At 41.2% G+C, this 25,718-nt stretch overlaps 1 protein-coding gene across 2 annotated transcripts in view; it reads right to left on the bottom strand.

Moving 5' to 3' along the window:
* fam13b (family with sequence similarity 13 member B) overlaps positions 1 to 25,718 on the bottom strand; it is a 73,932-nt gene that overhangs the window by 26,213 nt on the left and 22,001 nt on the right. For both annotated transcript variants that reach the window (XM_045208283.1, XM_045208284.1), the window contains exon 7: positions 10,752 to 10,885. In XM_045208283.1, coding sequence (XP_045064218.1) covers positions 10,752 to 10,885 — 134 coding nt within the window. The remainder of the gene's footprint in view (positions 1 to 10,751; positions 10,886 to 25,718) is intronic.

Here is a 25,718-nt window from a genome sequence, read left to right as displayed (position 1 = left end):
CACTCGTGGGCTACCCCTGCCAATAGAATTCTACTCCGTTGCACTCTGGCTCTGCCTACAACAAAATCACAGACTTAAATCTTGCAAGGTTAGTTATGTTTTGGTTCGTTGCATTGAAATGGGCCGATATAATGTTGATTCGATCACAGAAAAAAAACGTTGATCTATATAGTGCAAACTCAATGAAGTTCAATCTCTTACGTCTCTGTGCGGACTGGTATTTCTTCTGCGATGCAGTCCTGGAGGTGTACGGTAGCTCACGCGCACAGCTTATTGGGAAAATTGCTTATACAGTGGGGAGAACAAGTATTTGCAGGTTTTCCTACTTACAAAGCATGTAGAGGTCTGTAATTTTTTATCATAGGTACACTTCAACTGTGAGAGACGGAATATAAAACAAAAATCCAGAAAATCACATTGTATGATTTTTAAGTAATTAATTTGCATTTTATTGCATGACATAAGTATTTGATCACCTACCAACCAGCAACAATTCCGGCTCTCACAGACCTGTTAGTTTTTCTTGAAGAAGCCCTCCTGTTCTCCACTCATTACCTGTATTAACTGCACCTGTTTGAACTCGTTACCTGTATAAAAGACACCTGTCCACACACTCAAACAGACTCCAACCTCTCCACAATGGCCAAGACCAGAGAGCTGTGTAAGGACATCAGGGATAAAATTGTAGACCTGCACATGGCTGGGATGGGCTACAGGACATTAGGCAAGCAGCTTGGTGAGAAGGCAACAACTGTTGACGCAATTATTAGAAAATGGAAGAAGTTCAAGATGACGATCAATCACCCTCGGTCTGGGGCTCCATGCAAGATCTCACCTCGTGGGGCATCAATGATCATGAGGAAGGTGAAGGATCAGCCCAGAACTACACGGCAGGACCTGGTCAATGACCTGAAGAGAGCTGGGACCACAGTCTCAAAGAAAACCATTAGTAACACACTACGCCGTCATGGATTAAAATCCTGCAGCGCACGCAAGGTCCCCCTGCTCAAGCCAGCGCATGTCCAGGCCCGTCTGAAGTTTGCCAATGACCATCTGGATGATCCAGAGGAGGAATGGGAGAAGGTCATGTGGTCTGATGAGACAAAAATAGAGCTTTTTGGTCTAAACTCCACTCGCCGTGTTTGGAGGAAGAAGAAGGATGAGTACAACCCCAAGAACACCATCCCAACCGTGAAGCATGGAGGTGGAAACATCATTCTTTGGGGATGCTTTTCTGCAAAGGGGACAGGACGACTGCACCGTATTGAGGGGAGGATGGATGGGGCCATGTATCGCGAGATCTTGGCCAACAACCTCCTTCCCTCAGTAAGAGCATTGAAGATGGGTCGTGGCTGGGTCTTCCAGCATGACAACGACACGAAACACACAGCCAGGGCAACTAAGGAGTGGCTCCGTAAGAAGCATCTCAAAGTCCTGGAGTGGCCTAGCCAGTCTCCAGACCTGAACCCAATAGAAAATCTTTGGAGGGAGCTGAAAGTCCGTATTGCCCAGCGACAGCCCCGAAACCTGAAGGATCTGGAGAAGGTCTGTATGGAGGAGTGGGCCAAAATCCCTGCTGCAGTGTATGCAAACCTGGTCAAGTCCTACAGGAAACGTATGATCTCTGTAATTGCAAAGGTTTCTGTACCAAATATTACTTTCTGCTTTTCTGATGTATCAAATACTTATGTCATGCAATAAAATGCAAATTCATTACTTAAAAATCATACAATGTGATTTTCTGGATTTTTGTTTTAGATTCCATCTCTCACAGTTGAAGTGTACCTATGATAAAAATTACAGACCTCTACATGCTTTGTAAGTAGGAAAACCTGCAAAATTGGCAGTGTATCAAATACTTAGTTCTCCCCACTGTATGTATGTTAAAGTAGTCAAAAGTTTAGTCCCATACTGGTCCCATACTCCTAGCACGCAATGATTACATCAAGCTTGTGGCTATACAAACTTGTTGGATGCATTTGCTGTTTGTTTTGGTTGTGTTTCAGATCATTTTGTGCCCAATGGTAAATAATGTATTGTGTAATTTTGGAGTCACTTTTATTGTAAATAAAAATAGAATATGTTTCTAAACACTTCTACAGTAATGTGGATGCTACCATAATTACGGATAATCCTGAATAAATCGTGAATATTGTGAGAAAGTTAGACGCACAAATATTATACCCCCCAAGACATGCTAACCGCTCACCATTACAATAACAGAGGAGGTTAGCATTTTTCTTTCTCACATTATTCACGATTCATTCAGGATTCATTCAGGATTATCCGTAATCATGGTAACATCCACATTCATGTAGAAGTGTTTAGAAACATATTATATTCTTATTTACAATAAAAGTGACTCCAAAATGACACAATACATTATTTACTATTCATTTTAAAAAATGGGCATAAAATTATCTGAAACAACCAAAACAAACAGCAAATGCATCCAACAAGTTTGTAATCACAAGCTTGATGTAATCATTGCGTGCTAGGAATATGGGACCAACCTAAACTTTTGACTACTTTAATATACGTAAGTGAATTTGTCCCAATACTTTTGGTCCCCTAAAATAGGGAGACCATTCAAAAAGTGCTGTAATTTCTAAACGATTCACCTGATATGGATGGAAATACCCACAAATTGTCTCCCGAGTGGCGCAGTGGTCTAAGGCACTGCATCGCAGTGCTAGCTCTGTCGTAGCCGGCCGCGACCGGGAGACCCATGGGGCGGCGCACAATTGGCTCAGCGTCGTCCAGGGTAGGGGAGGGAATGACCGGCAGGGATGTAGCTCAGTTGGTAGAGCATGGCGTTTGCAACGCCAGGGTTGTGGGTTCGATTCCCATGGGGTGCCAGTATAAAAATTATGTATGCACTCACTAACTGTAAGTCGCTCTGGATAAGAGCGTCTGCTAAATGACTAAAATGTAAAATGTAAATTGAAGCTGACAGTCATCACTTTAACCTCAGCCATTGTATAGTTTCAAATCCAAAGTGCAGAGCCAAAACTGTCACTGTCCCAATACTTTTGGAGCTCAATATGTGCAGTGTGCTGTGGGTGTGTCACTGTCTCAAGCCTGTCTAATCATGTAGACTATTTCCCCCTGCCGTGGTGCATGTGGCTGTCTGTTTGTGTGGATTAGGGATTAGTGGGTTTAATTACCTTAACCATTTACACTCGTGGGAATTGTCCTATATGGATAGGGCTAAACTGAAAAGTTTCTTACAGAAGAAATATGAAAAGCATATGCATAACCACGGTAGCAATTGAAAGGGAACAGTTTGGAGATGATGGGGAAAATTATTATATCAAAAAGGTGAGGACACAACAGTTCACCTGACACAACTGAATCCAAACATTACACTGTTGATTTTATGTGCATGTTACATTTACTGTACTTTTTGCCGCATTTGTTGATACCAAAATCTGAAAAATCTGAATACATTCAGTAAAATTATGAGAATATTCATGTAATGTCAATGCACTTTTATGACTCAAAGAAGAGTCTTCAACTATAAGTTGCTTTTTTTTGGTTCTCCTAGCTGTGCCATTGATGAACTTGAGCAAGCACACTTGTAGTTGGTTTGGTTGCATCCCCGCCATCAAATAATTCATTGTTTATGAAATCCCAAAACGGTCCATTATAAAATCGCAATCTGGGTCAGGTGGGCTTCATTTGAAAGCTTGTTCTATTGCCAACATGACCAGCTAAGTTATAAAATCTGATATTACAATGTTAGGCTTTCACAATGCAATTCAGGGAAACTAATTTTGGTGCGCATAGAAAGGAGTCATGAGTGCATTCAGGTGCGTGTGCCGCAGCAATCTTCTTCAAAATAGACAAACAGGCTCATTCTGTTCAGAACAACCCAGGGTATGACGCCATGTCATCTTGTAACTGTACATCAAACATAGTGATCATAAACGTTGACACTGTATATGACATGAGTTTTATGATATGGATATGTGAAGTGCACATTTGGAATCACGGGTGTTTGGCTTGCTTGTATGACATCAGTGTTTATTATAATCCTCAACGTCTCATCTTTAAAAATACATAGTCCTCTTAATTTAAAGCATTCCCTTCACTCTGACAACAAGAAATTAGCAAAAGTTGCCCAATTAGCAGGAGGGATGGAGCAACTTCTTGTTGCGCAAGGTGTTGAAGTTCAGAACTGCTGTCAGTCAAAACCCATCCAGTGCTGTGAAGCGCAGAGCCAGAGGTCTGACGTCATGTATACTGTACAGCCACTCAGGGCTCGAAATTAAGGGTGTTCCGTCGTTCTGGGGAAAATACATTTTTTTGTCTGGGACGGTTCAAAACAGACGTTGGGACAGTTGGGGGATGATAGGCCAGAAAAATATAAAATGCATACAACATTTTTGAACACAAAGACGAGAATGTTGAAACAGATCACAACATTTAGCTTAAAAGTTGATAAACTACGAATAATTGACATTACAAGTGCAGCAATATGTTCACTCGTCTCTGCCATATGCGCGAATGTTCCAAAATGCTATTACGGGAGGACACCATTCTCGAACGCACACCTGATCCGAGCATTTTTTATAATGCGACAGAGATGGATATACAGCCTAATGGTAAAAACTTAGAAAGAGGGAATATCTGAAGATGCAACAATAGGATTGTGCCTTACTGCCTTTGGACAGTAGAATAAGAAAATGCTGGTTTCAAATGGCATATCAGGAAATCTTCGCTTTTTTTCTATGGTGGGATTTTGGGTGTAGGCTATTAAAAGCAAGGTGAGATAGGTTATGTAAAACATCCAGGTTTCAAACAATGATATATCTGCCTAGGCATCGCATATGTCATTATTTAGGTTATGGAAATGTATAATATTACAATATCATTCCAATGTTGGGTAAATAGGCCTACTAGAATGCACATTTTACTCTCTCCTAGCCTGTCTGCAGCCCGCCTGTCTGCAGCCCGCCGGTCCGGAGCTGAGGTTTCGTGTGCCGGGAGTTGCTGTGTCATTTACATTGTCTGAAGGCTACGACTAGATACTATGGTATTTTAGAGAATATGGTTGCATCTCCCTGACCTAAACCGAATGCATACTGTAAAATGTGCAAAGTATTTCTGCCTCACGCTGCAACACTGCCTGGCTGGATGCTGTGCGTGCGCACGTGAAGAGCTGAGTGTCATTCATTTTTAGAAGTGCAGGCATAAGAGTTTATTTTGTCATTCATTTTTAGAATTGCAGGCATAAGAGTTTATTTAATTTACAGGCTGCTGTGATATTTTGGTTAAAAGACTTTGAAAATGAAATGAAATTAAACAATATACCACATTACTTCTTACTAGTAATACATTTGTTTTAGAAACATTACAAAGCATGCTCATCAGTTTTTTTGTGTTTTGTTGGTGTAATTTTAGCAAAAAATATATATTTGGGCTGGTAAAAAATCTGAATGGCTAGTAGATTTTTAAATTTACCTGCCACAGTGGCTGGTGTACCAAAGAGCACATTTTAGGTCCTGGCCGTTAGCAAGTGGTGGCGCTCAAAAAGGTCAAGGCGACCATTCTTCAGTGACTGAAGAGGGTGAAGCAGAGTAAGGGAAGGCTGTGGAACACACACACGCACGTTCATTATTGTATATTGTTGTGTTATGTTGTTTAAATGGGGCAGCTGGAGGTGCAATGGAATGTCTCTAACTTAAGTTTATTCAGTAACCATTTCACAATAACATTGTTCTCTCTTAGATATATTTTATACATGTGGTTAGCATGTTCAATTAATACATTATAATTATTAATAATGTAATGGATGTTTGTTTTCATTAAGATGCAAAAAAGGTTTTTGTAATATAGACTGTATTTATCTGTTTCAGAAATATATCAATTACTTTAAAACACACTGCAAATGACCTAGACCCATGCTGACATATCAAAACATAAATAAATATACAGTTGAAGTCTGACGTTTACATACACCTTAGCCAAATACATTTAAACTACATTTTTCACAATTCCTGACATTTAATCCTAGTAAAAACTCCCTGTTTTAGGTTAGTTAGGATCACCACTTTATTTTAAGAATGTGAAATGTCAGAATAATTGTAGCGAGAATGATTTATTTAAGCTTTTATTTCTTTCATCACATTCCCAGTGGGTCAGAAGTTTACATACACTCAATTAGTATTTAGTAGCATTGCCTTTAAATTGTTTAACTTGGGTCAAACGTTTCAGGTAGCCTTCCACAAGCTTCCCACAATAAGTTGGGTGAATTTTGGCCCATTCCTCCTGACAGAGCTGGTGTAACTGAGTCAGGTTTTGTAGGCCTCCTTGCTCACACATGCTTTCTCAGTTCTGCCCACAAATCTTCTATAGGATTGAGGTCAGGGCTTTGTGATGGCCACTCCAATACCTTGACTTTGTTGTTCTTAAGCCATTTTGCCACAACTTTGGAAGTATGCTTGGGGTCATTGTCCATTTGGAAGACCCATTTGCGACCAAGCTTTAACTTCCTGACTGATGTCTTGAGATGTTGCTTCAATATATCCACATACTTTTCCTTCCTCATGATACCATCTATTTTGTGAAGTGCACCAGTCCCTCCTGCAGCAAAGCACCCCCACAGCATGATGCTGCCACCCCCGTGCTTCACGGTTGGGATGGTGTTCCTAGGCTTGCAAGCCCCCCCCGCTTTTCCTCCAAACATAACGATGGTCATTATGGCCAAACAGTTCTATTTTTGTTTCATCAGACCAGAGGACATTTCTCCAAAAAGTACGATCTTTGTCCCCATGTGCAGTTGCAAACCGTAGTCTGGCTTTTTTATGGCGGTTTTGGACCAGTGGCTTCTTCCTTGCTGAGCGGCCTTTCAGGTTATGTCGATATAGGACTCGTTTTACTGTGGATATAGCTACTTTTGTACCTGTTTCCTCCAGCATCTTCACAAGGTCCTTTGCTGTTGTTCTGGGATTGATTTGCACTTTTCGCACCAAAGTACGTTAATCTCTAGTAGGAGACAGAACTCGTCTCCTTCCTGAGCGGTATGACGGCTGCGTGGTCCCATGGTGTTTATACTTGCCTCCTATTGTTTGTACAGATGAACGTGGTACCTTCAGGCGTTTGGAAATTGCTCCCAAGGATTAACCAGACAGGTCTTGGCTGATTTCTTTAGATTTTCCCATGATGTCAAGCAAAGAGGCACTGAGTTTGAAGGTAGGCCTTGAAATACATCCACAGGTACACCTCCAATTGACTCAAATTATGTCAATTAGCCTATCAGAAGCTTCTAAAGTCATTACATTTTCTGGAATTTTCCAAGCTGTTTAAAGGCACAGTCAACTTAGTGTATGTAAACTTCTGACCCACTGGAATTGTGATACAGTGAATTATAAGTGAAATAATCTGTCTGTAAACAATTGTTGGAAAAATTACTTGTGTCATTCACAAAGTAGATGTCCTAACCGACTTGCCAAAACTATAGTTTGTTAACAAGAAATTTGTGGAGTGGTTGAAAAACAAGTTTTAATGACTCCAACCTAAGTGTATGTAAACTTCCAACTTCAACTGTATATATTTAAATTTTGGGATGGTTCAAGTTCAGTTTGGGACAGTTGAAATTGCATTTCGGGACGGTACAGTGAGGAAAAAAAGTTAGTTGTGAGCCCTGCAGCCACTGCCTTCCAATTTAGGCGTTTATCAGCACCCAAATGTGCCATTTTCAACCAGTATACGGGCACAAGTGTAAAGGGTTAAATACAGGGCAAGTGGGCCAGGAAGCGCCACCCAAACCCACTGGAGGAGGCTAGAGGCAGAGCTGCAAAGCTTTACAGGAAGCTACACCACCAACAAACTAAGTAAATAAGTTCAAGGAAAAGCGGAACATCATCTAGAGGCCTATGCTCTAAATTGGTGGCTGACTGGGATCTTTATCTTGAATATATTTAGTTTACGTTGCACTAGAGAATCTTTACAGCCTCTTGTACCTCTTGAAACAATCCAGGAATACCATAACAGTCACTCTTAAATCCCTATCGTTCTTTATGCTCGGATAATGGCTGTGTTAAACAGTATGTTCAGAATGTGGAGGAGCGTGGCCATAAAAACAGACAGAAAAAACTGTGGAAAGGAACGACAGACTCGCCCCTCTAAAATTGTTCTCCATTAATACGATTTAAGCAGCCTGTCATTCCAGACCAGTCTGACATTCAGCTGCTGTATGGTCGCCCTGTGGCAGAGCTCTCAATAGCCCTGTTCGCACTCCGCTGAGATCAAAGTGGGTGCAGGTGCAATGGAACTAAACAGATAGAGGAGGAGATGAGATCAACAGAAAGACTTAAAGGAAAGAGGATTTTCTTTCATGTCTAGACCTCAGAACTTTTGAAGGGAGACACTCATCCGTTTAGTAGAGTGGAGATCAGCACAGCTTACATGGCAGACGCTGCTACCCTGGTCCTGGGAAAAGTCTGTAGTCTGAACTAGCACCATTTTGCTCAGTACATTGAATGAGAAAAAAAGTGATCATGATCTAATACACTATTTTGCTCAGTGTCTTGAAACTTGGGGTCAGGAGCCCATGTGGAGTCACCTGATTGAAAATTAGTTTGCGATCAGGGTGGGAAATGAACACACGTCACCCGCCAAATGCAGGTAGATTTTGGCATTGTCAGGTAAGAATGTCTATTTCACCAAATCCAAAGCCCAAATGTAGAAGTTGGTCGAAATGGCCTGAAAGGCTAGTTGGCTAGTTACATTGTTTAGTTGTTTTTCAATATTAGTTGGGTTTGCTGCAAATGTCTGCTGCTAGCGAAGAGATGTCTGACCGAGACACAGAGACGGAGTGCCCGTTACCATGGTAACGGCCCGCCCCTTGAAGGGGCAGCGGAACATTTGTCTCCCCTAAAACCTTTTATTCATGAACTTAGTAATTTCTTATCATTAAAACACTCAATTTAATTGTGATCCTAAATGTCAAATTATGTACTCCTTGTAAAAAATGTCATGAACATTTCCCACCCTGATTGCTATCACTAGCCGGCTACCACCCGGTTACTCAACCCTGCACCTTAGAGGCTGTTGCCCTATTTACATAGACGTGGAATCACTGGTCACTTTAATAATGTTTACATACTGCTTTACTCATTTCATATGTATATACTGTATTCTATTGTACTGTATTTTAGTCAATTGCTCGTCCTAATATTGATCTATTTCTTAATTCCATTCTTTTACTTTTAGATGTGTGTGTATTTTTGTGAATTGTTAGATACTACTGCACTGTTGGAGCTAGGAACACAAGCATTTCGCTACACCCGCAATAACATCTGCTAAATATGTGACCAATAAAATTTGATTTGATCTGTAATAATAAATAAGCCGTATCACTCAGCATTTTGTGGCAGGGCAGGCACTTTGTTGATCCTTGAAGTTCAGTTGACTTGCGATTCCAGTTATGCAATACTCATGTGGGAGCTGAGCTGACCCAATCACATTATACTGTAAGAGATCTTTATGGCTTCACCCAGATACAAGAACATAGCTGTGGAGGAGCAGGCAGCTTGGTTGGAATGTGACATACATTTGGGCGCTATATATTCCCCCACACAACGCAAATATTCAGCCTGATGTCCACAGACAAACATGAGGTGGGTGTATGTTAACATTACAGCCAGGGAGATTGGGAGATGACATTAGCACATGGAGGGATCTGTGTACAGATTAAAGCTGGGACGATAAACTGAAAATTAAGACACCGACATTGCCTTCCTCTTACCGAAGCATTTTATGTACATCAGTAATTTGTTGATTGTAACAAACACAACGTTCCTGTAGATTGTTCTAAAACCATTATTTGGTCAACAGTAATAGCCTATGTATTTTGTTGATTCCTGCTATGAAATTTAAAAATCGGCCTGTCCCTGTTTGCTATCGGCTTGCTGTGTGAGCGAGCTACTCTCACTCCCACTCCCCACTGTGTACATGGAGGAGGAACAGATGCATTCTGAGAAGCACAAGCATATGACTGTTGCTCAAAATGCAATTGCAGGAACATTTGTTTTCAATGTAACTGTTGTTCTAGTTACAGAGAGGAGAGTCACAGCTTTCTGTGAGTATTTTATTTATTTCTCACCTCAAGAGTTCATGGCACCATTTCACAACCGGAGTAGGCTTTAGTATGGTTTTGATACATTTACTGATAGATTAATCAATTAGGCTACATGGCTAAATAGCAACATCATCATATTTAGAGTTAGCAATTTAGCTAAGTGTTTTGAGTTCCACTTCCTCAGGTAGTGAATAATATAGCGTATATGCCAATATGAACAAATGTCAGCAAATTCTCTGAAGAGCATCAAAGGAAACTGATAATTCTGGATCCTATTTTGACAGGTTGCACGTCAAAATATCAAATCATGCATTCCCTGGATATATTAGATGAAATACCTTACTTTTTGAATAATTTGCTCCCATGTCAGTTGTTTTTACTTGGCACTGAAAAAATGTTTTATAGTGCCTTGCCGCTAATGTAAAGTAACTGTTGATAAAGATGATTTTTTTTCTCCGTTGTATTTATTGTTATCAAGCTAAATAGTTACATTCATCAGGATATATAGCCCAGCTGTAAAACAGATTAATCATTGTTTAACAGCACATGAACTGCACCTTTCAATTCTCATTGAATTTATTGCCCAATTCTCTGCTTGATATATTTTCGTATACACAGAGCCGCAAACCAAATTTCCCCATCATAAAGTAATTCATTATTATACCTTGAAGAGGGAGTGACCTGGGTGTTACTGTGTTGGGGGGATTCCGATGCGGAGGGGGGGCCTTCCTCGCCCTCGCCGTCCTGGGGCAGCTCCTCACACGCCTCTAATTTCTCATCGTCCAGGAGCTCAGTGATCTGCAGGGGAGAGAGAAGGGTCGGGGACATTTTAGAAGGGGGGCACTCCACTCCAACAGCTGCCATTTCATAGAAGTAGGCTAGGAGTTTTAAGTATCATCATACATGACACCTCTGACAGGACACACTGACTGAGCATTACCACTACAAACTGTGCCACCCAGACAACAACATGTAATACAGTGGTAGGGCTGACCCCAATTAGTCGACTGGTCGATTGTTTGGTCGATAGGCTGTTGGTCGACCAAGATTTTTTTAGTCGAGCAGTAGCAAATGAATAAATACAATATATATAGAAATATATATCTTCCCAGTCAAAAGTTTGGACACACCTACTCATTCAAGGGTTTTTATTTTTACTACTCTCTACATTGTAGAATAATAGTGAAGACATCAAAACTATGAAATAACACATATGGAATCAAAAAATTTAGTAACCAAAAAAAAAAGTGTTCAAACAAATCAAAATATATTTTATATACTTTAGATTCTTCAAAGTAGCCACCCTTTGCCTTGATGACAGCTTTGCACACTTGGCATTTTCTCAACCAGCTTCATGAGGAATGCATTTCCAACAGTCTTGAAGGAGCTCCCACATATGCTGAGCACTTGTTGGCTGCTTTTCCTTCACTCTGCGGTCCAACTCATCCCAAACCATCTCAATTGGGTTGATTGTGGAGGGCAGGTCATCTGATGCAGCACTCCATCACTCTCCATCTTGGTCAAATAGCCCTTACACAGCCTGGAGGTGTGTTGGGTTATTGTCCTGTTGAAAAACAAATGATATTCCCACTAAGCCCAAACCAGATGGGATGGCGTATTGCTGCAGAATGCTGTGGTAGCCATGCTTGTTAAGTGTGCCTTGAATTCTAAATAAATCACAGACAGTGTCACCAGCAAAGCAGCCCACACCATCACACCACCTCCTCCATGCTTCATCGTGGGAACCACACATGCGGAGATCATCCGTTCACCTACTCTGCGTCTCACAAAGACACAGCGGTTGGAACCAGAAATCTCAAATCTGGACTCATCAGACCATTGCTCGTGTTTCTTGGCCCAAGCAAGTCTCTTCTTCTTATTGGTGTCCTTTAGTAGTGGTTTATTTGCAGCAATTCGACCATGAAGGCCTGATTCACGCAGTCTCCTCTGAACAGTTGATGTTGAGATGTGTTACTTGAACTCTGTTTAGCATTTATTTGGGCTGCAATCTGAGGTGCAGTTAACTAATGAACATATCCTCTGCAGCAGAGGTAACTCTGGGTCTTCCTTTCCTGTGGCGGTCCTCATAAGAGCCAGTTTAATCATAGTGCTAGATGTTTTTTGCGACTGCACTTGAAGAAACTTTAAAAGTTCTTGAAATTTTCCAAATTGACTTACCTTCATGTCTTAAAGTAATGATGGACTGTCGTTTCCCTTTGCTTATTTGAGCTGTTCCTGCCATAATATGGACTTCGTCTTTTAGCAAATAGGGCTATCTTCTGTGGTCCTCTGTAGCTCAGCACGGCGCTTGTAACGCCAGGGTAGTGGGTTCTATCCCCGGGACCACCCATACACAAAAATGTATGCACGCATGACTGTAAGTCGCTTTGGATAAAAGCGTCTGCTGAATGGCATATTATCATCATATTATTATTATTATTATTATAATAATACCACCCCTACCTTGTCACAACAACCGATTGGCTCAAACACATTAAGAAGGAAAGATATTCCACAAATTAACAAGGCACACCTGTTAATTGAAATGCATTCCAGGTGACTACATCATGAAGCTGTCATCAGTGTTCAAAGCTGTCATCAAGGCAAAGGGAGGCTACTTTGAAGAATCTCAAAAATAAAATATATTTTGATTTGTTTAACACAGCTGATTTTTTATGGAATATCTACATAGGCGCAGGGGCGGTGTGTTCATTAGGGCGATATGGGCGACGCACTGCCAAACGGGAAAAGGAAGGGATTTTTTTTCTAATCAATTATATCACGGCAACAGTAGTTTTCAGTGTTCTAATATAGACGTCTGATCTGCCACTAAATGTCCAATCAGGCTAAAGTCGTGCTTCAAATGGCCCCGCCCCTTTTGGGACGATTTCAGTCAGGTTGAAAATCGCCCAGGAGTCTCTCATAGACTATCATGTAAAATATTTTTTTTTTCAAATATCAGAGCTTTCAATACAATCTCTATGGGTTCCGGGAGGGCTTGCACTTACGCGCTTTCGTCATACGTAACATAAGTAACCATGAACATAACTAAGAAAAGAGCGGGTAGCAGCGTCAATCAATTCAAGTACAACTGTCTAGATGGCTAGCTTTGCGAGGCAAAGATGAAACTGAGGGCTCCACCAACCCTGGTATTTTTCTTGGACTTGTCAACTTTGTGGCACAATTAGATGAGGTGTTTGATGACCATCTTAAAAATGCTAAAGTTTTCAAGGGCACATCAAAGACCATTCAAAACGAGCTACTGGAGTGTATGCTAGCGGTCATGAGGGAACATATTGTGGAGGAGGTGAAGTCGGCGAACTTCGTAGCTATCCAAGCTGACGAGACCACGGATGTTTCTACACAGACACAGCTGGTGCTTGTGCTGAGGTACATAGATAGCAACCACAAAGTGCAGGAGCGCTTTTTTGAGTTCCTTCCCATCTCGGAATCAACCTCAGTCTCAATCGCCAGTGTGCTTTTGGAGAGACTGAATGGTCTTTTTGCCGACGACGAGAAAGTCAAACTCATTGCGCAAGCTTACGATGGAGCCAGTGTGATGAGGTGAGAGAAGGCTGGTGTGCAGCAAAAGGTGCGTGATCATTTCAAGAATGCCCATTACGTGCATTGCTATGCGCATCAGCTGAATTTGATCATGCAGCAAGCTAGAACAGTTTCAGTACAAGTAATGTAGCCTCTCTCTCTCTTTGTCCCTCCCTGTCTGTCTCTTTAACACACACACGCCCAAATCAGTTCACAGTTGATGTTGTTTAAAATAGTTATTTTTCATTTTAAAAAAAGTAAAAAAATAATAATAATCTGTTCATGTTCATTTTTACAAATCTATACAATTGGCCAGAATATGGTTGTTCATATTTACAAATCTATACAATTGGCCAGAATATGGTTGTTCATTTTTACAAAGCCATACAGATAGCTGTGTTTACCTTTTCTAGACATTATTTTCAAATTCTGTTTTCAGGCAAAATGTCTATCACTGTTCATTTTCACAAATCTATACAAGAGGGCAGAATATGGAAGTCTATAAAAATTTCTTATTACCAATAACTTGCATCAATGTTTTCAGTAGCCTCTATCAAAAGCTCCTGCTTGCTTGTTGTGAATTATATTATATATTTCCAATTCAACCATGAGGCCTTTTTGAAGCAAGTAATGTGTATATCAGTATTGACTTATATGCTGCCCCTGTCTTCATGTTGTTGCTGGACATATCTTTTTTTAAATGTGTGTAGGTCACCTAAATCATCAGAAAAATTGCCCCCCCTGAGAATTTTTTCAGGAGCCGCCACTGCATAGGCGTACAGAGGCCCATTATCAGCAACCATCAGTCTTGTGTTCCAATGGCACGTTGTGTTCGCTAATCCAAGTTTATCATTTTAAAAAGGCTAACTGATCATTAGAATCACTCCCACTCCTCTTTCTATTCTGTTTAGAGCCAGTTTGCGCTGTTCTGTGAAGGGAGTAGTACACAGCGTTGATCTTCAGATTTTACTGTCTATATTTGGAAAAATCCACATTTAAACATTTAGACCAATCGACAGCCCTATACAGTCGAGGTCAAAAGTTTTGAGAATGACACAAATACTAATTTTCACAAAGTCTGCTGCCTCAGTTTTGATGATGGCAATTTGCATATACTCCAGAATGTCATGAAGAGTGATCAGATGAATTGCATTTAAATTGCAAAGTCCCTGTTTGCCATGAAAATGAACTTAATCCCAAAAAAACTTTTCCACTGCATTTCAGCCCTGCCACAAAAGGACCAGCTGCCATCATGTCAGTGATTCTCTCGTTAACACAGTTGAGTGTTGACGAGGACAAGGCTGGAGATCACTCTGTCATGCTGATTGAGTTAGAATAACAGACTGGAAGCTTTAAAAGGAGGGTGGTGCTTGAAATCGTTGTTCTTCCTCTGTTAACCATGGTTACCTGCAAGGAAACACATGCAGTCATCCTTGCTTTGCACAAAAAGGGCTTCACAGGCAAGGATATTGCTGCTAGTAATCAACCATTTATCGGATCATCAAGAACTTCAAGGAGAGAGGTTCAATTGTTGTGAAGAAGGCGTCAGGGCACCCAAGAAAGTCCAGCAAGCGCCAGGACCTTCTCCTAAAGTTGATTCAGTTGCGGGATCGGGGCACCACCAGTGCAGAGCTTGCTCAGGAATGGCAGCAGGCAGGTGTGAGTGCATCTGCACGCACAGTGAGGCGAAGACTTTTGGAGGATGGCCTGGTGTCAAGAAGGGCAGCAAAGAAGCCACTTCTCTACAGGAAAAACATCAGGGACAGACTGATATTCTGCAAAAGGTACAGGGATTGGACTGCTGAGGACTGGGGTAAAGTCATTTTCTCTGATGAATCCCCTTTCCGATTGTTTGGGGCATAAATAAAGTGATAACTAAGTGGCTCGGGGAACAAAACATCGACATTTTGGGTCCATGGCCAGGAAACTCCCCAGACCTTAATCCCATTGAGAACTTGTGGTTGATCCTCAAGAGGCAGGTGGACAAACAAAAACCCACAAATTCTGACAAACTCCAAGCATTGATTATGCAAGAATGGGCTGCCATCAGTCAGGATGTGGCCGAGAAGTTAATTGACAGCATGCCAGGGCGGATTGCAGAGGTCTTGAAAAAGAAGGGTCAACATTGCAAATATTGACTCTTTGCATAAACGTAATATAATTGTCAATAAAAGCCTTTGACATTTATGGAATGCTTGTAATTATACTTCAGTATACCATAGTAACATCTGACAAAAATATCTAAAAACACTGAAGCAGCGAACTTTGTGGAGACCAATACTTGTGTCATTCTCAAAACCTTTGACCACGACTGTACAGTGGGGTTCGGAATTATTGGATCCCTTGATGAAGATGAGCAAAAAAGTATGAAATAAATAATACAAATACTGAAGTATATTATATGCTCAGAGGCCATATGACATGAAAATAAAAAGGTGTTTGTCAATGCACACCAGCGGTGGGTTTGGCTTTCGAAAAAACAATGCATATGCAGAAAATACCTCATCCCTACTCTAAAATATGGTGGTGGATCTTTGATGTTATGGGGCTATTTTGCCTCAACAATGGCCCCAGGACCAGTGAAGGTCAACCGCATAATTAATTTTACCCAGTACCAGGATATTTTTGCCAAAAACTTGGATGCCTTGCAAGGAAGCTGAAATGGAAGTAGATCTTCCAGCAAGACAATAAACCCAAGCACATATCAAAATCTACAAAGAAATGGTTAATTGACCACAAAATGTACATTTTGCAATGGCCATCTCAGTCTCCGGACTTGAACGCCATTGAAAACCTGTGGTATGAATTGAAGAGGGCAGTCCCATAAGTGCAGACAAAATACACTGCTCAAAAAAATAAAGGGAACACTAAAATAACACATCCTAGATCTGAATGAATGAAATAATCTTATGAAATACTTTTTTCTTTACATACCGGTAGTTGAATGTGCTGACAACAAAATCACACAAATTATCAATGGAAATCAAATGTATCAACCCATGGAGATCTGGATTTGGAGTCACCTTCAAAATTAAAGTGGAAAACCACACTACAGGCTAATCCAACTTTGATGTAATGTCCTTAAAACAAGTCAAAATGAGGCTCAGTAGTGTGTGTGGCCTCCACGTGCCTGTATGAACTCCCTACAACGCCTGGGCATGCTCCTGATGAGGTGGCAGATGGTCTCCTGAGGGATCTCCTCCCAGACCTGGACTAAAGCATCTGCCAACTCCTGGACAGTCTGTGGTGCAATGTGGCGCTGGTGGATGGAGCGAGACATGATGTCCCAGATGTGCTCAATTGGATTCAGGTCTGGGGAACGGGCGGGCCAGTCCATAGCATCAATGCCTTCCTCTTGCAGGAACTGCTGACACACTCCAGCCACATGAGGTCTAGCATTGTCTTGCATTAGGAGGAACCCAGGGCCAACCGCACAAGCATATGGTCTCACAAGGGGTCTGAGGATCTCATCTCGGTACCTAATGGCAGTCAGGCTACCTCTGGCGAGCACATGGAGGGCTGTGCGGCCCCCCAAAGAAATGCCACCCCACACCATGACTGGCCCACCGCCAAACCGGTCATGCTGGAGGATGTTGCAGGCAGCAGAACGTTCTCCACTGCGTCTCCAGACTCTGTCACGTCTGTCACATGTGCTCAGTGTGAACCTGCTTTCATCTGTGAAGAGCACAGGGCGCCAGTGGCGAATTTGCCAAACATCCTGCACGGTGTTGGGCTGTAAGCACAACCCCCACCTGTGGACGTCGGACGCCCTCATACCACCCTCATGGAGTCTGTTTCTGACCGTTTGAGCAGACACATGCACATTTGTGGCCTGCTGGAGGTCATTTTGCAGGGCTCTGGCAGTGCTCCTCCTGCTCCTCCTTGCACAAAGGCGGAGGTAGCGGTCCTGCTGCTGGGTTGTTGCCCTCCTACGGCCTCCTCCACGTCTCCTGATGTACTGGCCTGTCCCCTGGTAGCGCCTCCATGCTCTGGACACTACGCTGACAGACACAGCAAACCTTCTTGCCACAGCTCGCATTGATGTGCCATCCTGGATGAGCTGCACTATCTGAGCCACTTGTGTGGGCTGTAGACTCCGTCTCATGCTACCATTAGTGTGAAAGCACCGCCAGCATTCAAAAGTGACCAAAACATCAGCCAGGAAGCATAGGAACTGAGAAGTGGTCTGTGGTCACCACCTGCAAAACCAGTCCTTTATTGGGGGTGTCTTGCTAATTGCCTCTAATTTCCACCTGTTGTCTATTCCATTTGCACAACAGCACGTGAAATGTATTGTCAATCAGTGTTGCTTCCTAAGTGGACAGTTTGATTTCACAGAAGTGTGATTGACTTGGAGTTACATTGTGTTGTTTAAGTGTTCCCTTTATTTTTTTGAGCAGTGTATATTAAGGATCTGGAAAGATTCTGTATGGAGGAATGGGCTAAGATTCCTCCCAATGTGTTCTCCAATCTCATAAAACATTTGAGAAAAAGGGTCAGTGCAGTTATTCTCACAAGGTGAGGTATTGAAAACAGGGGTACCAAATGTTGACCCCCATCTTTTGGAGAGAAAATATATTAGTTGTTCAACAACATCTTTCTCTGATCAAATGTATTAGTATCAAATAATAAAACAAAATTGCATACAATATAACTCAGTGTTTCTATTATTTATTTTATAGTCTTTTTTTTTTTCTTTTTACATCTTTATCAAATGGTGCCAATAATTTGACCCGACTGTATATAGACAGTCTGCAAACAAAGCATCTCTTATGCAGGACAGGTCATGTGGGCTCAGATGTTTTCTATGTACACAGGGAGACTATAAACACCAAGACATCTGTTACAATTACCAATTAGTGCTTGCTGCTGTACATTTTCAGCCAGGATGGCTGTTCCACGAATAGCAATAGGTCTTAACTGAATCAGTTGAGTTGACATCCCTTGAAATGTACCTAACGTTAGATGTTGACACTGCAGTCGGTGCAGAGCCTGCTGCTAATATGGAGGGAGCTAGATTACATTGTACAAGATGTTCCATAAAGATCTAAAGATAGATCACACCATTCACCACCTTGGCTGAAAATTGTTCCGTGCCCTATGTTTAATGTCATAATTGCAAGGAGAGAGAGACTCGGTGGGGTAACCTACAGCGCAGTCGGAAAGTATTCAGAAACGGACTTTCTCCACATTTTGTTAAGTTACAGCCTTATTCTAAAATGGATTAAATTGTTTTACACACAATACCCCATATTGACAAAGCAAAAACGGGTTTTCATAAATTTTTGCAAACTTATTACAAAGAAAAAACTGAAACGTCACATTTACATAAGTATTCAGCACCTTTGGCAGCGATTACAGCCTCTTCTTGGGTTTGATGCTACAAGCTTGGCACACCTGTATTTGGGGAGTTTCTCCCATTCTTCTCTGCAGATCCACTCAAGCTCTGTCAAGTTGGATGGAGGGCGTCACTGCACAGCTATTTTCAGGTCTCTCCAGAGATGTTAGATCAGGTTCAAGTCTGAGCTCTGGCTGGGCCACTCAAGGACATTCAGAGACTTGTCCCCAAGCCACTCCTGCGTTGTCTTGGCTGTTAGCTTAGGGTTGTTGTCCTGTTGGACGGTGAACCTTCGCCCCAGTCCGAGGTCCTGAGCGCGCTGGAGCAGGTTTACCATCAAGGATCTCTCTGTACTTTGCTCCGTTCATATTTCCCTCAATCCTGATTAATCTCCCAGTCCCTGCCGCTGAAAAACATCCCCACCGCATGATGCTGCCACCCCCATGCTTCACCGTAGGGATGGTGCCAGGTTTCCTCCAGACGTGGCGCTTGGGATTCAGGCCAAAGTGTTCAATCTTGGTTTCATCAGACCAGAGAAACTTGTTTCTCATGGACTGAGAGTCCTTTAGGTGCCTTTTGGCAAACTCCACGCGGGCTGTCATGTGCCTTTTACTGAGGAGTGGCTTCCGTCTGGCCACTCTACTATAAAGGCCTGATTGGTGGAGTGCTGCAGAGATGGTTGTCCTTCTGGAAGGTTCTCCGATCTCCACAGAGAAATTCTGGAGCTCTGTCAAAGTGACCATTGGGTTCTTGGTCACCTCCCTGAGCAAGGCCCTTCTACCTCGATTGCGCAGTTTGGCCGGGCTGACAGCTCTAGGGAGATTCTTGGTGGTTCCAATCTTCTTCCATTTAAGAATAATAGAGGCCATTGTGTTCTTGGGGACCTTTCCCCAGATCTGTGCCTCGACACAATCCTGTCTCGGAGCTCTATGGACAATACCATTGACCTCACGGCTTGGTTTTTGCTCTGACATGCACTGTCAACTGTGGGACCTTTATAGACAGGTGTGTGCCTTTCCAAATCATGTCCAATGAATTGAACTTACCCCAGGTGGACTCCAATCAAGCTGTAGAAACATCTCAAAGATGATCAATGGAAACAGGATGCAGCCGAGCTCAATTTCGAGTCTAACAGCAAAAGGTCTGAATAATTATGTAAATAAGGTATTTCTGTTTTTTATTTTTAATAAATTTGCCATTGTCATTATGGGGTATTGTGTAGATGATTGAGAATGTTTTATATAATCCATTTTAGTATAAAGCTGTAACGTAACAAAATGTGGAAAAAGTCAAGGGGTCTGAATACTTTCCAAATACACTAACTGAGAATAAGAATGATTCCTAATAGATATTCTGTGTGTCTTCGGTTGCGTTTACAGAGGCAGCTCAATTTGTATATCATCTTTCACTAATTGGTCTTGAATAATCAGATCAGCGCTGAAAAAGATCTGATGTGATTGGCAGAAAAAGTTCTGAATTCAGCTGCCTGTGTAAATGCAGCATATAAGACAACGCATTCCCCTCATGTTCTGAGATGTTTCAGAACCCATAAACGCTGACTTACTCGCTCTCTCTCTCTCGCTCTCCCCCTCGCCAACCGCATCTGCTGCTGCCGTGTCACAGCCATATTACCACAGCAACAGCTCCCTGACACCTCTGATTGGATTTCAGGGCCTTGTCCCTCATTGTGTATGCAGATGGTTATGACTAATGGTTTTGTGTTGTCATGGCGGCGGTATCTGTCCATTGGCTGTAGTCTAGCAACAGAAAGACAGAGCCCAGGGGAGAGGATTCTCACACTAACGGATTAGACCCGTTTATCCACATCAACAAAGACCAGAACATTGAGCATTTCTCCAAAAGGTTAAATATACTGAAGTGGGAGACTACTAAAGATATCTGAGCAGAAAAAGAGATCACACTTAAAAAGGTCTCTAGTGGATTAATGGAGAGTCAAAGTAATCTTCATGTTTTATAACACCAGATCCTGACAGCTGTAAATGCTCACAATGTGTTACAGAGCCCATGGAACATTCTCCACAAGCTTTTCATAAACCGCCGGGTGTGGACAATGATTATAATGCATTGAGAATTACCTACAACCATTTCCCATGTCAAATTCAGATGTAGAAATTATTGATTCTACTCAATTTCTGTTGATTGTTTTCTCAAGTTCTGAATATCTTTCTCAAAAGTATGGAATATTCATCCAAAATATTAAGTCATAGGGTAAATCAACGTTATCGTCTACAGTGCCTTCAGAAAGCATTCATACCCCTTGACTTATTCCACATGTTGTGATACAGCCGAAACTCAAAATGGATTAAATTGATTTATTTTCTCACCCATCTACACACAATACCCCATAATGACAAAGTGAAAACTGTTAGAAATGTTTGCACATTTATTGAAAACGAAATACAGAAATCTCAATTACATAAGTATTCACACCCCTGAGTAAATACTTTTTAGAAGCACCTTTGGCAGCGATCACAGCTGTGAGTCTTTCTGGGTAAGTCTCTAAGAGCTTTCCACACCTGGTTTGTGCAACATTTGTCCATTATTCTTTTCAAAATTCTTCAAGCGCTGTCAAATTGGTTGTTGATCATTGCTAGACAACCATTTTCAGGACTTGCCATAGATTTTCAAGTAGATTTAAGTCAAAACTAACTCGGCTACTCAGGAACATTCACTGTCTTCTTGGTAAACAACTCCACTGTAGATTTGGCCTTTTAGGTTATTGGCCTGCTGAAAGGCAAATTCATCTCCCAGTGTCTGGTGGAAATCAGACTGAACCAGGTTTTCCCTCTAGGATTTTGCCTGTGCTTAGCTCCATTCCATTTCTTTTTTATCCTGAAAAACTCCCCAGTCCTTAACGATTACAAGCATACCCATAACATGACGCAGCCACCACTACGCATGAAAATATGGAGAGTGGTACTCAGTAATATGTTCTACAGGATTTGCCTCAAACATAACACTTTGTATTCAGGACAATATGTTTTCTGCTTTGCCACATGTTTTGCAGTATTACTTTAATGCCTTGTTGCAAACAGGATGTATGTTTTGGAATATTTTTTATTCTGTGCAGGGTCCCTTCTTTTCATTCTGTCAATTACATTAGTATTGTAGAGTAACTACCATGTTGTTGATCCATCCTCAGTTGTTTTGTCTTATCACAGCCATTCAACTCTGTAACTGTATTAAAGTCACCATTGGCCACATGGTGATATCCCGGAGCTGTTTCCTTCCTCTCCAGCAATGGAGTTAGGAAGGACGCCTGTATCTTTGTAGTGATTATTTCTGAACACAGTGAGTCCATGCAACTTAAGCACATTTTTACTACTGAACTTACTTAGGCTTGCCATAACAAAGGGGTTGAATACTTATTTACAAGACATTTCAGCTTTTTATTTAATTCATTTGTAAACATTTCTAAAAACATAATTCCACTTTGACATTATGGTGTATTGTGTGTAGGCCAGTGACAAAAAAATCTATATTTAATCTATTTTAAATTCAGGCTGTAACAACAAAACGTGGAAAAATTCAATGAGTGTGAATAGTTTCTGAAGGCACTGTATATGCTAAACAAGGGAGGAGGAAGCCATGCGTTCATATTATGTAATCTCGGTTAACCCAGAACTAAAGTCTTGTGTAATTGGTCAGACGCTCAATTAAGTTATGGGTCCATGCGTGTTCAAGTAAAGATTCACCCATTTTGAATGTTATATTGTTTTTGTGCATCTCTGAGTGATGTTCCCTGGGTCAATTCATGTGTATCTGAGATATTCCCGTTCTAGCAGGCAGAAACTTGGTCGGTATGACGTAGCATTAAGATAAAGCCGCTCACTACACTGGATGTTAAAAGGAATGAGACTTTTAGATTGCGAAAACGTCTATTATACATGTCAGATTTCATAAGCCATTGATCATATTTTTTTCAGGCCAAAGATTTCAATTTTTGTCTCATCAGACCACTGAATCTTTTGCCTGAAGCTCTGTCTATCACGTGGCTTTTTGCAAACACCAGGCGTGCTGTCATGTGCCCTGTTCTTAGGAGTGGCTTTCCTTTGGCCATTCTTCCATAAAGCCCAGATTAGTGAAGTGCTGTAGAGACTCAGCCAAGGAAATTCCACAAATTAACTTTTTAAGAAGGCAAACCTGTTAATTGAAATGAATTCCAGGTGACTACCTCATGAAACTGGTTGAGAGAATGCCAAGAGTATGCAAAGGTGTCATCAAGGCAAAGGTTGGCTATTTGAAGAATCTCAAATATAAAATATATTTTGATTTGTTAACACTTTTTTGGTTACAACATGATTCCATGTGTGTTATTTCATAGTTTATGTCTTCATTATTATTCTACAATGTAGAAAATTGTAAAAATTAAGAAAACCCCTTGAATGAGTAGGTGTCCAAACTTTTGACTGGTACTGTATATAATTGGGATTTCTTTATTTCATTTTTTTTTTAAATCTAAAAACATGTTTTCACTTTGTCATTATGGGGTATTGTGTGTAGATGGGTGAGATTTTTTTTTCTTCATTTAAATCATTTAGAATTCAGGCTGTAACAAAATGTGGAATAAGTCAAGGGGTATGAATACTTCATGAAGGAACTGTACAGCATTTGTATGATTTCAAAAAGTTTCCTATGGAGGATTGACAGTATAATTTAGAACAGATATTCCCATTCAAACATTCTCTGATGTGTGGACCATCTTTGTGGTACCATTTGAAAGTAGATATTTCTATTTGATTCCCATTTTAGTACATTTATCAGCCAAAACATGACACCCACCCTGTATTCAAGAGCATGTCGTGTCTCAAACGATGGCGGGCACAACACAAAACCCCCAGATGATGTAAAATAGGGTCAAAGCTAAAACATATGCAAATATGAAAGAAAAAAAAACTATCATAGTTTACATTTAATGTAAAACATTTTTTTATAGAATTTTTCAAATAGTTTGCTATAATTTAAAAACGTACAAACAGGGTTGTCAATCTTAACCGCTTATCTTTTCCAGTGATGATGACATGGATGTCTCATGGTATGGTGAGGTATGCAAAATAGGTCAACTTTGAGCACATTTATCTCGAATGTTTTCAGGTCTAGAGAGAAAAATGACCCAAAACACACCTCCAGGCTGTATAAGGGCTATTTGACCAAGGAGAGTGATGGAGTGCTGCATCAGATTACCTGGCCTCCACAGTCACCTGACCTCAACCCAATTCAGATGTTTGGGCACATTTATTTCTTAACGGTTTTTAGGTCTAGAGAAAAAAATAATTTCGGGGGAGGTTCTCTTCTGCACTGTTCAACTAATCCAGTAAATGTGGAGAAGATGGAGTACCGCCTTCTTACCGTCCAAAAAAAAAGTCGTATCACAGACTCTTTCTATTTATCCTGAAAACCGGATGCATATGGTTGTACCGACCGCACTGAGGGTGGCTAAAGGATTAAATGTTTCACAAAAGAGGGCTCTGTGAGTAAACCGCTCAGCCCGAGCAAGTCTGCCAGCTCACTAAGGACCAGCGGGCAGAGACAAGAATGTGAGGAACAAAAGGGCATAACCTTGGCCTGTGTGTGCTTGTGTGTGTGTGTGTAGCCTGCTTCAGGACAGGACTGGCTAGGGCTAGAGCAGGGGTTCACAAACGTTTTCACTCAGGGCCTCCCTTCCAGCATTGGGGAACATTCCGTGCGTACACGCCATGTCTATTTCTATGGCACTGTTCATGACAAACTGTTCACAACCCTCTTGTTGGTGGAAAGAATTTCAGGTTTAAAGATTATTTTCTGCAATTCTACACATTTCATCATGGGGTGCAACAATAATTTTGCAGTTTTAAAGCTAATCTTCTTGCATATCTAAACATTTTGCCATGTCTAATGTGTATTCCTGTAATATTTGATTACAACAATATCTATGGGCAAAATAATTGAAATAAAAAAAAGAGTTCGCTAACATGGGCTAGTTAATCTAGGACAATTAAGACTGATGATGCCATCACAGCTCTGGAAGTGCTAAGGGCCATAGGCGAGAGAGAGAGAGAGCCCCATAAGGATGTGGAGGAGGAGTGCAGCCATCAGGTCTGAGCAAGAGATTAGCATCTTAAGTCTTAACTAAAACATTCCTCTCCTTTGCCATTTAGCACTTCAAAAAGGCACAAAGTAAAAAGGTGTCAGACATGGCAACGTATGACTGGGTTTGACTTGATTTATTAGGATCATTAGCCGACCCCAATGGCGACAGCTAGTCTTACTGGAGGTGGAGCCTTAGCAAATAAAATAAACAATTGAATAGATGACCGCATAATATTCACTCAAATTCCCCTGCCTTTGGTTTCACTCTTGCAAGAGTAGTAGGTATGCGGTTCCAAAATAGCCTACTACCACTGGGGGAAAAGCAGCCGCAGGCGGTGACTTTCTGGATGCATGCATACTGTAGAGCCCTATAAAATCAGTTATTTGTTGCCTGATCTTTTTTCTCCATTTAGTTTTTCAAGGTTTCCGTTTTTCACTTTTCTTTTAAGGTTCTCTCTCAAAATCACACCTTTTTTTAAATAGAAAAACAAAAGTGGATGTTCTAAGTCCACAACAATGCGTAAACCACATCAGGAGACCACCTTTGAGGTCTGGGGAAAATAAGACATTTAGATTTTTGGTTGTAGTTAACCTTTAATGCAAGTGTGCACCAGCATAAGACTATTGTTTGGTTAGCAATGTTTCTTTAGCACTCATGTA

This window comes from Coregonus clupeaformis, chromosome 3 (assembly GCF_020615455.1).
Source record: "Coregonus clupeaformis isolate EN_2021a chromosome 3, ASM2061545v1, whole genome shotgun sequence".
NCBI classification, from domain to species: Eukaryota; Metazoa; Chordata; class Actinopteri; order Salmoniformes; family Salmonidae; genus Coregonus; species Coregonus clupeaformis.
This window is presented reverse-complemented; position numbering and strand designations above follow the sequence as displayed.